Source organism: Hippoglossus hippoglossus, chromosome 13, assembly GCF_009819705.1.
Source record: "Hippoglossus hippoglossus isolate fHipHip1 chromosome 13, fHipHip1.pri, whole genome shotgun sequence".
In the NCBI taxonomy this organism is placed as follows: domain Eukaryota; kingdom Metazoa; phylum Chordata; class Actinopteri; order Pleuronectiformes; family Pleuronectidae; genus Hippoglossus; species Hippoglossus hippoglossus.
The window spans coordinates 6,368,553-6,383,977 of NC_047163.1; the positions used below are offsets into that span (position 1 = coordinate 6,368,553).

General features: G+C 38.5%; 4 protein-coding genes across 4 annotated transcripts; 1 reads left to right on the forward strand and 3 right to left on the reverse strand.

Annotated features, from left to right (window-relative positions):
- Positions 1 to 602: 602 nt before the first annotated feature.
- Positions 603 to 1,594, reverse strand: LOC117773074 (putative gustatory receptor clone PTE03). Its single transcript, XM_034604768.1, has one exon. It carries the CDS (start codon positions 1,542 to 1,544, stop codon positions 603 to 605), a length of 942 nt encoding a protein of 313 aa, XP_034460659.1. The 5' UTR covers positions 1,545 to 1,594.
- A 2,953-nt stretch (positions 1,595 to 4,547) lies between these two features.
- Positions 4,548 to 5,490, reverse strand: LOC117773075 (putative gustatory receptor clone PTE03). The gene is given in 2 exon segments (XM_034604769.1): positions 4,548 to 5,264; positions 5,266 to 5,490. Coding segments are annotated over 2 exon segments (942 nt in total).
- A 2,484-nt stretch (positions 5,491 to 7,974) lies between these two features.
- On the reverse strand, positions 7,975 to 8,910 carry LOC117773382 (olfactory receptor 52B2-like). The gene has a single exon (XM_034605251.1). The coding sequence runs from the start codon at positions 8,908 to 8,910 to the stop codon at positions 7,975 to 7,977; it is 936 nt and encodes a 311-aa protein (XP_034461142.1).
- A 2,658-nt stretch (positions 8,911 to 11,568) lies between these two features.
- On the forward strand, positions 11,569 to 13,036 carry LOC117773381 (olfactory receptor 5B12-like). The gene is made up of 2 exons (XM_034605250.1): positions 11,569 to 11,598; positions 11,815 to 13,036. Exon 2 carries the CDS (start codon positions 11,839 to 11,841, stop codon positions 12,772 to 12,774), a length of 936 nt encoding a protein of 311 aa, XP_034461141.1. The 5' UTR covers positions 11,569 to 11,598; positions 11,815 to 11,838; the 3' UTR covers positions 12,775 to 13,036.
- The last annotated feature ends 2,389 nt before the right edge of the window (positions 13,037 to 15,425 follow it).

The following is a 15,425-nucleotide window of genomic DNA, read 5'->3' on the forward strand; positions in this document are numbered from 1 at the left end:
TTAAAGAGCCTCGGTTGTTCTCACTTGAATATATGAGTTTATTATTAAACAGAAAGATCTCAGTATTATACCTTATGAGGGAACAGATCCATACCAGAGACAGGAAGACAAATCCTCACTCTAAACATAAAGCATCCTTATCTTATCTTCATCAATGAAACAACACTTTGGTCGGGCTCTTTTACTTACAATGCTTGGTTGATCTTTATTCTGTAGAGGTTTAAAGTAATGGTGATACAAACACACACATGAACATTGGATAGAGGCACATTCGACTTATTCACAAGATATACAGTGTGACCATCAAACACAGAGATCACATCTCCACTGTGCAACAACACGTGGCATATAAAGCTATGTATAGAGGAATCTGTCAGTCTGTCTGTCTGTGGTTTGCTGATGACCCCAGAAGGTGCAGTCTCAGTTCATGGATGATGCGCTCAAGGAAAGCATCAAGCAGGTCAAATCAATCAGTGCATTTTTTGGAGAAACTCTCCGTGCCTGCAATCATACTGGATTGTGAAATCGTCTCCATTATCAAGACGGTGAAAACCCTTCGGCATGATTTCTCTAACTGTGTCCAGTCAAAATTGAGGAACTGCTCACCCCTTGATTGAAACTACACTTCTCCTGAGGAACCTTTTTATGCTCTGCTTCAGTTCTGTGATTTTTAATCCATATATGATGGGGTCAAAAAAGGGGGGAAATATAACGACCGACACGCCGAGGACCCTTCTCATGTACGGCGATGCGCTCTCAATCCGATGAGCAATGAGTGTAATGACACTGTTGAACTCTAAGAACAGGAAAACCACCAAATGCGAGCCACACGTCTGGATGGCTTTCCTCCGAGCATCTGGATGATTGGTCATGACACACGTGCGTAAAATCTGTAGATATGTGTATATTATTATTCCCAGAGTTCCACCTTGAATCAAGCACATGATCACCAGTCCGTAGGAGTTGTTCACTCTGATGTCGTCACACACCAGTTTCATTAATGACGGATTGTTGCAGAACAAATCCACTACGTGCGTCTTGCACATTTTGAACCGCGCGAGCAACAAAATCAACGTGACGATGATTGAGAAAGTAATGAGCCATATTGAAGTGATGATTTTAATTAAGTTATGTGGAGTCATGACAGCGTTGTACCTCAGAGGACAACAAATGGCGACGTACCTGTCGTACGCCATGGAGCTCAAGATCAGACAGTTCCCCGTGCCGTAGAAGTGAATGAGGAAAGCCTGAGTTATACACGCGGGCTGGGAAATCTGTCTGTCCTGAGTCACTATGCTGTAAATGAGATGAGGGAAAAAAGCCGTGGCTCCAATCATGTCGGTAATCGGCAGGTTGAACAGCAGGATGAACATGGGCTTGTGCAGCTTTTTACTCACAACAATAGCTGCTAACACCAACAAGTTGAAAAACATGATTAACAGATACGTTATAGTCCCAAACACAAAGGCTGGGTATATGCTTGCATCAGATATACCCAGTGGTGCCAGTGACAGTAAAACAGAAGACGACACATTTGTATACATGACTGGAAATGAATGTCGTCGCTGTTGCCTCTTCTGTCAATGCAGGAATTTCCCCCTGAAAGAAAAGAATAACAGTTTTAATAACATCCCCATTAACAAACAGTCTTAGATTAAGATGTACTCGTGATAACTCTGCATTACCCTGTGCACATCTATAGTTGATCTGTGTTGTCAGATGGAATCCAAAACTCTTTATTGGTATTTAAGCACGAGGGTAAAAAGGGATTTCACCCTAGAGAAGTGACGCACAGCATGTGTATGACCTCATACCCTTTCATGCCTTTTTTTAGATATCAGAGTCAGAATGAAATATTTAAAACTGTATCTCCACCGGTTGTCCCTAATTTAATTCAATGTAATTAAACTTGATTTATTCAGGTGGTCTCCTTTACACTAGGATTCCATAAAGTAAGCAAACATCAAATTGAGAGCTCCCTGTTGCCAAAATGAATTCTTGCCAACTTGTAAAAAAATTTAGAAAAGTTCCAGAAATATTTCTTTCCGATTTTTGCTGAATATTAAAGGTTCAGTGTGTAGGATTTAGTGACATCTAGTGGTGAAACTGCATATTGCAGCTGAACACCCCTCACCTCACCCTCCCCTTCCAAACATGACAGAGAAGCTGTGGAAACCTTCAGTTGTCATAAAAACTCAAAAGATGTTTAGTTTGTCCAGTTTGGGCTACTGTAGAAAACATGGCGGCCTCCGTAGAGAGGACCCGCTCCTGATGTAAAAATAAAGTATTTGAATATAAAGGATCCATTTTAGGTTAATAAAACAACAATTCATACATTTTAGATGAAACACACACTAGTGAAAACATCACTGGGATTATTTTACATTCAATTTCTGCCAATAGATCCCTTTCACCTAAATCTTACACACTGAACCTTTAAGTGTCCAAATCAATGTCATGTTCTAATAAGATGAGGGTTTATCAAAGTGTTTGGTGTTTGATGATGGATCATTTTTAACATATAAGCACATATAACTCATGAGATCATAGCTGAGCTGTGATCTGTGGTTTTCCAGGTTTATCCATGAGGACTGTCTGGTGATTTGGGCGACAAGTTTTTAGTTGAATGGATGAATATGAAAAACAGAAATTCTAAATGATGAAAATGTTTTGTAAAATGTTTTTAAATGTATGAATATTCAATACTCCGTCCTTATTGTAGAAAAGGACTGCGTCTCTTTGGAAATAAATGAGTAAGAAAATCTCATGAGGTGCTCTTTGGTGCAGGGGTGATACTTTTTGACATTTTCATTTTAGGGTTTTACACTATTAAATAAAATCAATTTTTGGGGCCCCCCCGGTGGCAGCATCAGAAAAGACAGAGTTGCTTACTAATCAGTTCTGTGACGTTCACTTTACACTTGATATCATTTTGCTTCTATCATGTTGTATTTCCTGTTCCATATGTGCACATCTCAAATTAGCATTGCTTTGAAATCAATCTGTTATCATTATCAGATTGTATTAACAATTTTATATCAGTTGAGAAATGTGTCCTTTTATTTTTCCACCTTCCTGAGGGAGAAACACATGAATTTAATCTGAGAAACGCTGCTATTTCCACTGTAGGAAATGGGAGAGAGGAAAGCTGCAATGATTATTCAATAAATTTATTATTTATTAATATCAGTTTATTATCCAAAAAAGTATAATAAAGAATACATTTTAAGAATATTTTTATTATTTCTTATTATTTTTAAAGCCAAAATGCAAAGTATCTGCTTGTCTAGCTTCTCAAATGTTTCATGTTTTTCTTACTCGTATATTAAATCTTAGTATTTGTTTATTTTGTAGGGGATGTTTAGATTTGAACTATATAGGGTAGTATATATATAGTATATATATATATATATATATATATATATATATATATACAATATATATTGCAATGTTAATGAAATAAAAAGGGCTGCACATATTCGAAAAGTATTTTCAATAGTTAATTATTATTCATGTGTGTTTTTTTCCTCAATCCACATTTTAGAAATGATCAAATTGGTTTTGAGACAAGCTAAATTTATTTCACAACTAAATTTGCACAAAAAGAAGAATATTTCAACACATCACTCGTGTCATTCATCTGGTGCCAGTGCACTGAATGATGTACTTTTAATTTTTAACTGTCTTTTATTTACACATGACGTTGTTTTCATCAGTTTATCTTTCATTTTGTCCATTAGTCTCTTTTCCTCATCATTTTTCTGTTGTTGTTTTCTGATCAAATAAAAAACTTTTAGGTTGTTTGATGACAATTGGTCACATTCACAGATGTGAATACACAGGTTGAATTAAAGAGTCTCGGTTGTTCTCACTTGAATATATGAGTTTATTATTAGACAGAAACATCTCAGTATTATACCTTATGGGGAACAGATGATGAGTCTCAGTCACTATAAGTCATGTAAGCATCGTCATTATCTGGTGAGGTTTCATCTTATATCCATACCCGAGACAGGAAGGAAAAATCCTCACTCTAAACATAAAAGCATCCTTATCTTATCTTCATCAATGAAACAACACTTTGGTCGAGCAGAATAAAAGATGCACTTTTCCTTCTCCCTTCATTTACTTTGAATGCTTGGTTGATCTTTATTCTGTAGAGGTTTAAAGTAATGGTGATACAAACACACACATGAACATTGGATAGAGGCACATTCGACTTATTCACAAGATATACAGTGTGACCATCAAACACAGAGATCACATCTCCACTGTGCAACAACACGTGGCATATAAAGCTATGTATAGAGGAATCTGTCAGTCTGTCTGTCTGTGGTTTGCTGATGACCCCAGAAGGTGCAGTCTCAGTTCATGGATGATGCGCTCAAGGAAAGCATCAAGCAGGTCAAATCAATCAGTGCATTTTTTGTAGAAACTCTCCGTGCCTGCAATCATACTGGATTGTGAAATCGTCTCCATTATCAAGACGGTGAAAACCCTTCGGCATGATTTCTCTAACTGTGTCCAGTCAAAATTGAGGAAACTGCTCACCCCTTGATTGAAACTACACTTCTCCTGAGGAACCTTTTTATGCTCTGCTTCAGTTCTGTGATTTTTAATCCATATATGATGGGGTCAAAAAAGGGGGGAAATATAACGACCGACACGCCGAGGACCCTTCTCATGTACGGCGATGCGCTCTGAATCCGATGAGCAATGAGTGTAATAACACTGTTGAACTCTAAGAACAGGAAAACCACCAAATGCGAGCCACACGTCTGGATGGCTTTCCTCCGAGCATCTGGATGATTGGTCATGACACACGTGCGTAAAATCTGTAGATATGTGTATATTATTATTCCCAGAGTTCCACCTTGAATCAAGCACATGATCACCAGTCCGTAGGAGTTGTTCACTCTGATGTCGTCACACACCAGTTTCAGTAATGACGGATTGTTGCAGAACAAATCCACTACGTGCGTCTTGCACATTTTGAACCGCGCGAGCAACAAAATCAACGCGACGACGGTCGAGAAAGTAATGAGCCATATTGAAGTGATGATTTTAATTAAGTTATGTGGAGTCATGACAGCGTTGTACCTCAGAGGACAACAAATGGCGACGTACCTGTCGTACGCCATGGAGCTCAAGATCAGAAAGTTCCCCCCGCCGTAGAAGTGAATGAGGAAAGCCTGAGTTATACACGCGGGCTGGGAAATCTGTCTGTCCTGAGTCACTATGCTGTAAAGGAGATGAGGGAAAAAAAGCCGTGGCTCCCATCATGTCGGTAATCGGCAGGTTGAACAGCAGGATGAACATGGGCTTGTGCAGCTTTTTACTCACAACAATAGCTGCTAACACCAACAAGTTGAAAAACATGATTAACAGATACGTTATAGTCCCAAACACAAAGGCTGGGTATATGCTTGCATCAGATATACCCAGTGGTGCCAGTGACAGTAAAACAGAAGACGACCTATTTGTATGCATGACTGGAAATGGATGTCGTCGCTGTTGCCTCTTCTGTCAATGCAGGAATTTCCCCCTGAAAGAAAAGAATAACAGTTTTAATAACATCCCCATTAACAAACAATCTTAGATTAAGATGTACTTGTGATAACTCTGCATTACCCTGTGCACATCTACAGTTGATCTGTGTTGTCAGATGGAATCCAAAACTCTTTATTGGTATTTAAGCACGAGGGTAAAAAGGGATTTCACCCTAGAGAAGTGACGCACAGCATGTGTATGACCTCATACCCTTTCATGCCTTTTTTTAGATATCAGAGTCAGAATGAAATATTTAAAACTGTATCTCCACCGGTTGTCCCTAATTTAATTCAATTTAATTAAACTTGATTTATTCAGGTGGTCTCCTTTACACTAGGATTCCATAAAGTAAGCAAACATCAAATTGAGAGCTCCCTGTTGCCAAAATGAATTTTTGCCAACTTGTAAAAAAATTTAGAAAAGGGTTAGGGTGATCATATTTTTGATAAGTTCCAGAAATATTTCTTTCAGATTTTTGCTGAATATTAAAGGTTCAGTGTGTAGGATTTAGTGACATCTAGTGGTGAAACTGCATGTTGCAGCTGAACACCCCTCACCTCACCCTCCCCTTCCAAACATGAAAGAGAACCTGTGGTAGCCTTCAGTTGTCATAAAAACTCAAAAGATGTTTAGTTTGTCCAGTTTGGGCTACTGTAAAAAACATGGCGGCCTCCGTAGAGAGGACCCGCTCCTGATGTAAATATAAAGTATTTAAATATGAAGGGCTCATTCGAGGGTAAAGAAAACAACAATTCGTACAATTTAGATGAAACACACACTAGTGAAAAAAGTGATGGATCATTTTTAACATATAAGCACATTTCACTCATGAGATCATAGCTGAGCTGTGATCTGTGGTTTTCCAGGTTTATCCACGAGGGCTGTCTGGTGATTTGGGCGACAAGTTTTCAGTTGAATGGATGAATATGAAAAACAGAAATTCTAAATGATGAAAATGGTTTGTAAAATGTTTTTAAATGTATGAATATTCAATACTCCGTCCTCATTGTTGAAAAGGACTGCGTCTCTTTGGAAATAAATGAGTAAGGAAACCTCATGAGGTGCTCTTTGGTGCAGGGGTGATACTTTTTGATGAAATAAAAAAGAAATAAGGCGAGACACTGACTGACTGACCTTCTCAACACATAGGTGCATTTACTATTTTTGCCATGCATCAGTGAGTCCATTTTTCCATGCACTAAGATAGAGTTTTTAACTTTTCCATGTTTCCAGAGGGCCTTTATTTTGTTTATTTCAAGGCCTCATACACCTAAACATGATGATTCCTGCAGTCCCTGTCCCCAGTAAAGAGTCATGTTTGTTAGGTATAATAATGTTGTACTTTACTTGATGGGCGTAAAAAAAACTATATAATAACTCTGTGTGCTGTTCAGTTTTGTCCTGTTGATTAACTATTAATGAACAAATAATTATATACACAATTGTTGTATTCACTTTTTAACCTGATGTGCACCCACGGCCTTTTCTCCTCGGCTTATATAATATATAATGATACAGCTTTTCCAATTTTCATGTGACTGAATTCACTGAGTGGTAATAGTAAAATGAAATTGTGAATTTGTTGGATTTTGTTTCAGTAAATGATTTAACAACTTTTAATAGGTTTCAATACGTTGTCAGAGTTTATTAGTTGACCACCCTGCAAACACCAGCACATTCTGCTTTAGCGATAACTGCAGTGTTATTGCAAGTTATTTACATTACACAGTAGCTACAGTGTGGAAATTTGCACACAACAAATTAATTAAAATAAATGATAATAAAGGAAACAGGTTTCACTCCCCTTTAAAGCAAGTGATATTTAATCATGCAGTCATAGATGAAGAGAATAAAATCAAGATTTGAAGCAAAAGTTTTTAAAAGATCATTCCAAATTTCATTCATTAGTGTAAATCATGAGACAATTTCTACTGTAAATCATGATTATTCACTGTTGTACTTAAACAACACAAATCCATTTACACACCAACAGAAACACAGAAGATAAAACCACAATATAAAACTGTTGATTGTAAGATGCAGCTTGTTTCATCTCATTATCATCATTTGTTTGAACACAGTTGTATTGAGGTAAATACGTTCAACACAGACGACAAAACATGTTAAGTTGTATTGAAGAAAAACGATTTTAAGATACACATTAAAACTATACAAACAAAAATAACAGACAATAAAATTAAGATCCAGAGCAAAACATCTTCAGTCTCATACTTTTATTTCTATGTTCATGATTTTTACAACAAACACAACTGTTGAATGAGGTTTGATTTATTGTTGAAGTGGTCACAGTTGCCACAGTAGTGTTTGCACTGGGATGGAGCTCCTGGGAGAGCACAGTGGTTTAATGGGAACTGCAGCTTAAAGAGAAATAATTCATCGCTGTTAATCATCATCTGTGAAGTTTTATATGGAAACTCTTTTCTTTAAGACTCTCAGGAGTGTGCTTCTTATTTCACTGGTGTACAGCCCGTACACGATAGGATTCAGAAGTGGGGGCACAAGGAATATCAGCATGCCCATAATCTTTTGCAAGTCGGCCGAGATGTTTTTGAATCTGTGAGATAAAATTGTGAAAGTTCCCGTGATCTCGAATATGACCAGGATGACCATCTGTGCGACGCACGTGTTGACGGCCTTGGACTTGGCCTCGGACCTCCTGGTGAGCACGCACGTGATGAGAATCTTCACGTAGGAAAAGGCCTGAACGGACAGACTCACAGCTTGCATGACAGCCGTGTTGAACAGGCCGATGATGTTATTGACCGTGGTGTTTTCGCACGTGAGCTTCAGCAGAGACGGATTATCGCAGAACACGTTCATGACGACAGACCTGCACCTCGGGAGTCGGGTCTGCAAACAGAACAGTGACAGGTTCAAGACAAAGTCGAGACCCCACACGAGACAGATGATACAGATAAGAACCCCGGGGGTCATGACAGAGGTGTAACGCAGCGGCATGCAGATGGCAACGTAGCGATCGAATGACATCGCCGCGAGAATAAACAAAATCCCTCCACCGTACATGTGGAGCAAGAACGCTTGTAAAACACACAGCGGGTAATACACCTTGTTCGTCTCCGTGACGATGTCTGACAGGACTTTTGGCAGCATTGCAGAGATACCGATCAGGTCATTGAGAGGAAGACTGAACAGGATGAAGTACATGGGTTTGTGAAGGTTCCTCTGCGTAACGATCAAAGTCAACAAGACCAGGTTGCAAATGATGCCAAATAAGTAAATCATGATACCCAGCAGGAATATGGGGTACTTCCCTCCATGTGGAATGCGAAAGGTGTCCAGGGTCAACTCAGACATGAACCCGAACGATCTGTTGTCCATCTCTGCTTCGATTAGTGAAGAGAGAAACAGTCGTGATAATTCATTGTTGGAAACTGAGTGGAGGTCTGAGGAAGTCACAGTTTAAGACGAAATGTCCCTTTGACAGAGGTGAGAGCTGCCCTGCCCACCTTCCTTTATCTAACGTCACCATCACTTGTTTACGTCAGCGTTTGCCTCTGGGAGAGTCAGTGAAGATGAGTGTCAGGATGCTGAAGGTAAAAAAAAAAAAGAGACAATACAAGGTACAATAGGAACTTATATTCCAGTTCGCCAAAGGGATTTTAGGCCCTAAACTGTGTCCTCAAACTACTTCATTACAATAAAGTTAAGTTTCTGTGGCAGAAGGAACTGAAGTTATAGATCGAGTCTCAATGAGCTCAAAGTACTGATCCGTCCATCAAGTGGATGGGAGGAGACGGTGCTCTGAAGGAAACAGGCTAATGGTGAAGGAAGTGGCTAAAGAACAACCTAAAATATGAAATAGACAAAAGAGGAAAACGATAATTTACTAACATGTACTTTAATTCACTAAAGAGGGTGTTTGGACCTAAACCAGCATCTGATCAATGTTTTCATTCAGACGTCTGTAACTCCTTCATTATAATAGTTGGTTTTTTTCTTAATTATCAAATTTATTGAATGTGTCTTGGTCTCATCCAGACTTTTTATATTTATTTTACAATCACACTTTTATGCTCAAAAGCAGAACTATGAACTGAAATGAAAGTCCGACTATCTTCTTTAATTCCACATTTTGTGGCTGTAGAACTCTTGAGACATCAAGACGTAGAAATCAGGCTCCAAACTTATTTTATTATCATTACTTTTCATTAAATTACAGAAATAATGATATGACACAATAACCTTTAATTCAGATGTTTTACATGTAACTGGATTCGGTCGACAGGATTACACCAGATAGATGCCTCATTACATTGTCAAAGCTAATTTATTAATGAGCCCCATTGGGACCTGATTAAATGATGTGTTATTAACTGTCTCAGGATGTAATTACTCTCTGGACAATTAGCAAACCACAGGGTGATAATGACGTCTTTTGTTATTAGCTAATGACTGATGTTGTTGAATGACACCCACAGGAGGTTAGAAATACAGTAAACATCTTTCCAACATTTGATTTCTCAATTTAACTCAAGTATTGTTGATATCCTGTTAACATTTATATTAAGTTCACAGTTCAACATGAAGCAGCACGACAGAGTCTTTGCTGAAAATGTGTTTCTCTTTTAAAATACATTGTTTTCTTACAAGCTCCTGTTAATACAAACTCCTTGTTTGTATTAATATGTGAAATAAATCAGTAAATTTAAAATATATAACATTAAAATGGTGTTTTTCAGCTTTTTCTTGTTTTCTTTTTTATGTCCATGTTTTTTTTTGCCAGTTTCTGTATTTGCATGTGTTCTGACTTTTTGCAGAGCATGTGTCGTCAAATGGTTTGCAGTGCGTGGAGCTCTCTCGTCCACAGTCGATTCCTGATCCAGCTGCTTTGATTTGTCCCCGAATTTCCAGGGGTCTGTCTTGGCCAGTGTCTCATCCTGCCACCGCATTTCCTGTAAATCCACTTTTGTGTAACGCTGCTGAAAATCGAACAAACCAACTGTAGTAGAAAAAATTAACTAGGTATGGTTGACAAACTATTTTGGAATTAGAAGTAAGTTTTTACAGCCTTGTCTAAAGACTTTTATGACCTGTATCTACATATATAAACAAACTGTTCAAATGCTTTATGACCTGAGCTGTTTTATGGTCTGAACTGTGTATGACCTGAAAACTGCCAGACCCTTTTGCCACTTATTTACCCTCCAAAGAACGGAATGTATGTCTGCTTATCTCCTTAGGAAACACATGTAAATCAGTGTTTGTGTTTAGATTCCTCTCTCTCCTGCACCTACAGAACCAGTCTTAACTGGTTCTGAGAGACAGCCTTAGTCCTCCTATATAAGATGCTTGCATTTGAGTGTCCTGCATCTTCACTCTGAGATCCTTGTGACTCTCTGTGTTGATCCTTTCTGCAGAAAGCCCCTATTAAAATAGACGTGGATAACTTTGGTGTTTCCAGCCACTTGTATTTCCAGATTTCCATCACACAACACAATAGCATACATTTGCAAAAACTGTATTTGACTGATGAGGTGTATTTAAAATAAATTACTGCAAGAAATTTTGACTTCAGTCACAAAAGCAATGTGATATCTCTTTCATTAGAGGGGCATCTGACCTCTGACCTCAGGGACATTTTTCCAACATAGATATGTCTAAACATCTCCACCTGGGAATCGATTGTGCAGGGGGTTCAAACCCTTGCTGAATAAAAACTCTGCCGTCCTAATGGGGAAGACATTGTGTTGATGTTTCTCACACTGAGGATAAAAGAGATCAAAATGTAGCTGCTGAGCCCAGATTCCCTCCTCGAAGGCAAGTTACTGTCACCTACTGTATGTGTTTGTTATTTCACACAACACCGGGATTGGTTATAGTTGTTGTTGGTTTATATATATATTCATAGGATAAAGGTCCTCATCACATTTAATGTCACTAAAATCCACCACTATGCATCTTTATGGTCAATTTTATTTGTATCCTCTAATCATGTCTTCCTTGGTGCTCTGATGATGAGTTGTGTCTTTACAGGAGAACAGAAGAAGACGAAAACTAATATGTGATGTAAGTATTGTGTTTACATGCAGCAGTTATTTATTTTGCAATTTATTGAATGTGTTTTTCTGACAAGTTAATGTAAATATTTTCAGTAACGATTCACTTTATTTCATTTTGGACCAAAAATAGAATATGGAACAAAAAATATTTATATAAATTTGTTATTTCCGTGTATTTTATTTGTTCTCCCTGTAAACTATCTAACATTTTCTTCTCTTGCAGTTTTTTCCCATCAAATTAAACAGAATGGAAAGAAACACGACAGTTGCGAGCGACCTCCTGCGAATCCAAGGCTTCGACATTTCTCCGGAGTTCACGTACCCCGTGTTCTTCCTGCTGCTGTTCGTTTACTCCTCCCTGCTTTTCTCCAACATCGGCGTTCTGGCGCTCATCATCAGCGAGAAGAGTTTGCACCAGCCCATGTACCTGCTCTTCTGTAACCTGCCCGTCAATGACCTGATAGGTAACACCGTGCTGCTGCCCCGGCTGATGGCTCACGTCATCTCCACCGAGCGCTTCGTCACCTACAACCAGTGCGTGGTCCAGGCCTTTCACAGCCACACGTTCGGCTCGGCCTCGCACATGATCCTCGTCATCATGGCCATTGACAGATACGTGGCCATATGCCACCCGCTCCGGTACCACTCCATCATGACGACCCGAGCCGTGATCGTCCTGTCGGCGAGCGCGTGGGGGGCGTCGCTGGTGCTCGTGTCCGTCCTGATGGGCCTGACGGTGAGGCTGTCTCGTTGTAGGTCAGTGATCCAAAACGCGTACTGTGACAACGCGTCGCTGTTCAAGCTGTCATGCGAGGACGTGTCCATCAACAACATCTACGGACTCTTCTTCACCGTGCTGCTGTTCAGCTGCTCAATCGGGGGCATCGCCGTCACCTACTTCAGAATAGCCCTCATCTGCTGGATCAAGAAGAGCAAGGAGCTGAACAACAGAGCCCTGCAGACGTGCGCGAGCCACCTCGTCCTCTACCTCATTATGCTCTGGTCGGGATTCTTAACCATCATATTGCATCGTTTCCCCAATTACCCGGATTTGAGGAAGATCGCATATATTCTGTTCCATGTGATCCCTGCTAACTTGAATCCGATCATTTATGGAATGCAAACGAGATTATTACGTGATAAAATTATTCAGATAATTCGCAGGAAGGTGATTGCGACCTAACATCTGCTGTTTCACACTGCTCAAAACATAAAGACAGATATATGTAACATAATGACTAAACTAAAATGTGTTTTATACAAAGACGCCTGTTTCAATAGCATGCAATGATTCCTATTGTGTTTATTTTGAGTTGTGTTATACTCACTTTGTCAAAAAAATCACCAGGATGATAAAATAAAACATTTTCCTCAAATCGTTGCTATAATAATGACGATCAGTGAAGATAGAATTTGAGTATGTTTGAGTTTTTATTCTCACTCAGTTAAAGGGACGTTTAATGCAATGTAAAATAAATCTGTTCCTGCCTTTCCAAAACGTTTTGCTGTAACAATCATGTGTTCACAAAGATCTATTTATAAAAGGTGAGAAAGGTCTTATCAAGTTGTCCCTTAATTGTAGAATTTAAATAATGTGGAATTTTCCAAATAGTTTTTAATATTCAAATGTGATTAAAAACACAGTTCTGCTGATTTAGCCTTCAGTCAGTTTTTTTCCGTTGGGCTCAGATTAAAGAGTCATAGTCCATCGGGGATAATACACAACAAGAAGGAGGCAAATGGTTGTGATCCAGGGGATTTAACAGATAATCCACGTCAGTGACTCTGAGACTTGTTTTCACACACACAACCATTGCCTGGTTGTGTTTCTCAACATTCTCTGTTAAAATAGGTTGATTGTTTATTTCTAGAATGAATCACATGTACATATTTACCTCACAATGTTTATTTCTGTGTCTATTTATTTCCTACATATTATTAAATTAGTAAAATTAAGTTTTCAATTCCATTAATTAAATGACTAGAGTTTAATTCAGTGGAGCAGACTCCTCTGCCGAGGCCCAACATCCCCACACATGATTCTTCTTCAGGCCTCATCCTCCGCCAAGTTTGGTGAAAAACAATGAAGTCGTTTTTGCATAATCCTCCAAACAAATAAACCAACAGACAAATAAATTCTTGAAAACACAATCTCCGTGACAGAGGTAATGAATTGTTTACTGGCTTTACATATGTTACACTGCATCTGCACTGAAGCTCCTTGAACAAATGAAATATAATAAAAGAACTCGTGAAGCAGCAGTGGATATCATATTTATTTGTCACCAGCTTGTGTTAATATTTTGACCCATTACTTCTGATATCAAGAAATAAATGTTGCTTTACAGAAACTAATCATAAAGCAAAAACACTTTCAAAATAAAAGCTTAAAATTGTGGAAATAGAATCGGTTGAACATGTTTTTGATTTAATTTGCTATTTCAGGGCTGAGCTTTAAAACTTGACACAACATCAGGTTTAAAGTTAGGTAAAGTTTATCAAATATTTAATTATAGTCAGGCTTCGAGGAGGGCAGGTCGTGATACGGCCTCCAGATGTTTCTACGAGCTTTGGAAATCTGAATGTTGGTTACGTTTCTGGATGAAATATAGAAACTAATAGCTCCTCTGCTGCTCTGTGAGGATATTTATGATGAGCACACCAAAGTTCTGCAGTTAGATGGCTTTTCCCATAATGAGCAGGCTCATGAAAAACACCACAATGAAAAATATCCACATGAAGAAGCGATCTAAAACTTTGGCCACCTTCTTCCACTACCCAGTCCTTTTCTGCGTGGCCCTCTGGTCCCTGTAGCAGTTGGCTATGTACTCAATGTTCCGCAGCAGCTGCCTCTCATAGCTTTGGCTGCTGCAGGACGTCTCCCTGTCGTTTCTCTCTCCGACTATCCTCTTTAATTCCACATTTTGTGGCTGTAGAACTCTTGAGACATCAAGACGTAGAAATCAGGCTCTAAACTTATTTTATTATCATTACTTTTCATTAAATTACAGAAATAATGATATGACACAATAACCTTTAATTCATATGTTTTACATGTAACTGGATTCGGTCGACAGGATTACATCAGATAGATGCCTCATTACATTGTCAAAGCTAATTTATTAATGAGCCTCATTGGGACCTGATTAAATGATGTGTTATTAACTGTCTCAGGATGTAATTACTCTCTGGACAAATAGCAAACCACAGGGTGATAATGACGTCTTTTGTTATTAGCTAATGACTGATGTTGTTGAATGACACCCACAGGAGGTTAGAAATACAGTAAACATCTTTCCAACATTTGATTTCTCAATTTAACTCAAGTATTGTTGATATCCTGTTAACATTTATATTAAGTTCACAGTTCAACATAAAGCAGCTCGACATAGTCTTTGCTGAAAATGTGTTTTTTACTCTTTTAAAGTACATTGTTTTCTAACAAGCGGCTCCTTGTTTGTATTAATATGTGAAATAACTCTGTAAATTTAAAATATATAACATTAAAATGGTGTTTTTCAGCTTTTTCTTGTTTTCTTTTTTATGTCCATGTGTCCCCGAAGAAAAACACTAATTGAAACAGTGTGGAACTGAAGTGGTCACATCAGGCCTTTGGGAACAAGGACATTGTTAGGACATTAGGACGTTAGGACATTACACTCATCCCCTCACCCAAGAGAAATGGATGAAATGGACCCTTGAGTTTGTTAATTGATTTGACCACATGATTATTTTCTGTGGTCTTTTCCCTGTACACTTACAACATGGTGTAAATCTGTGATCGGTGGCCCCTTGATTTTATGAGTTTATTCTCAACCGCAACACGTTAAAGTT

Bases quoted from the DNA above. Each gene is read 5' to 3' on its own strand.
- LOC117773381 (XM_034605250.1), top strand. From the start codon at position 11,839: ATGGAAAGAAACACGACAGTTGCGAGCGACCTCCTGCGAATCCAAGGC.
- LOC117773382 (XM_034605251.1), bottom strand. From the start codon at position 8,910: ATGGACAACAGATCGTTCGGGTTCATGTCTGAGTTGACCCTGGACACC.
- LOC117773074 (XM_034604768.1), bottom strand. From the start codon at position 1,544: ATGTATACAAATGTGTCGTCTTCTGTTTTACTGTCACTGGCACCACTG.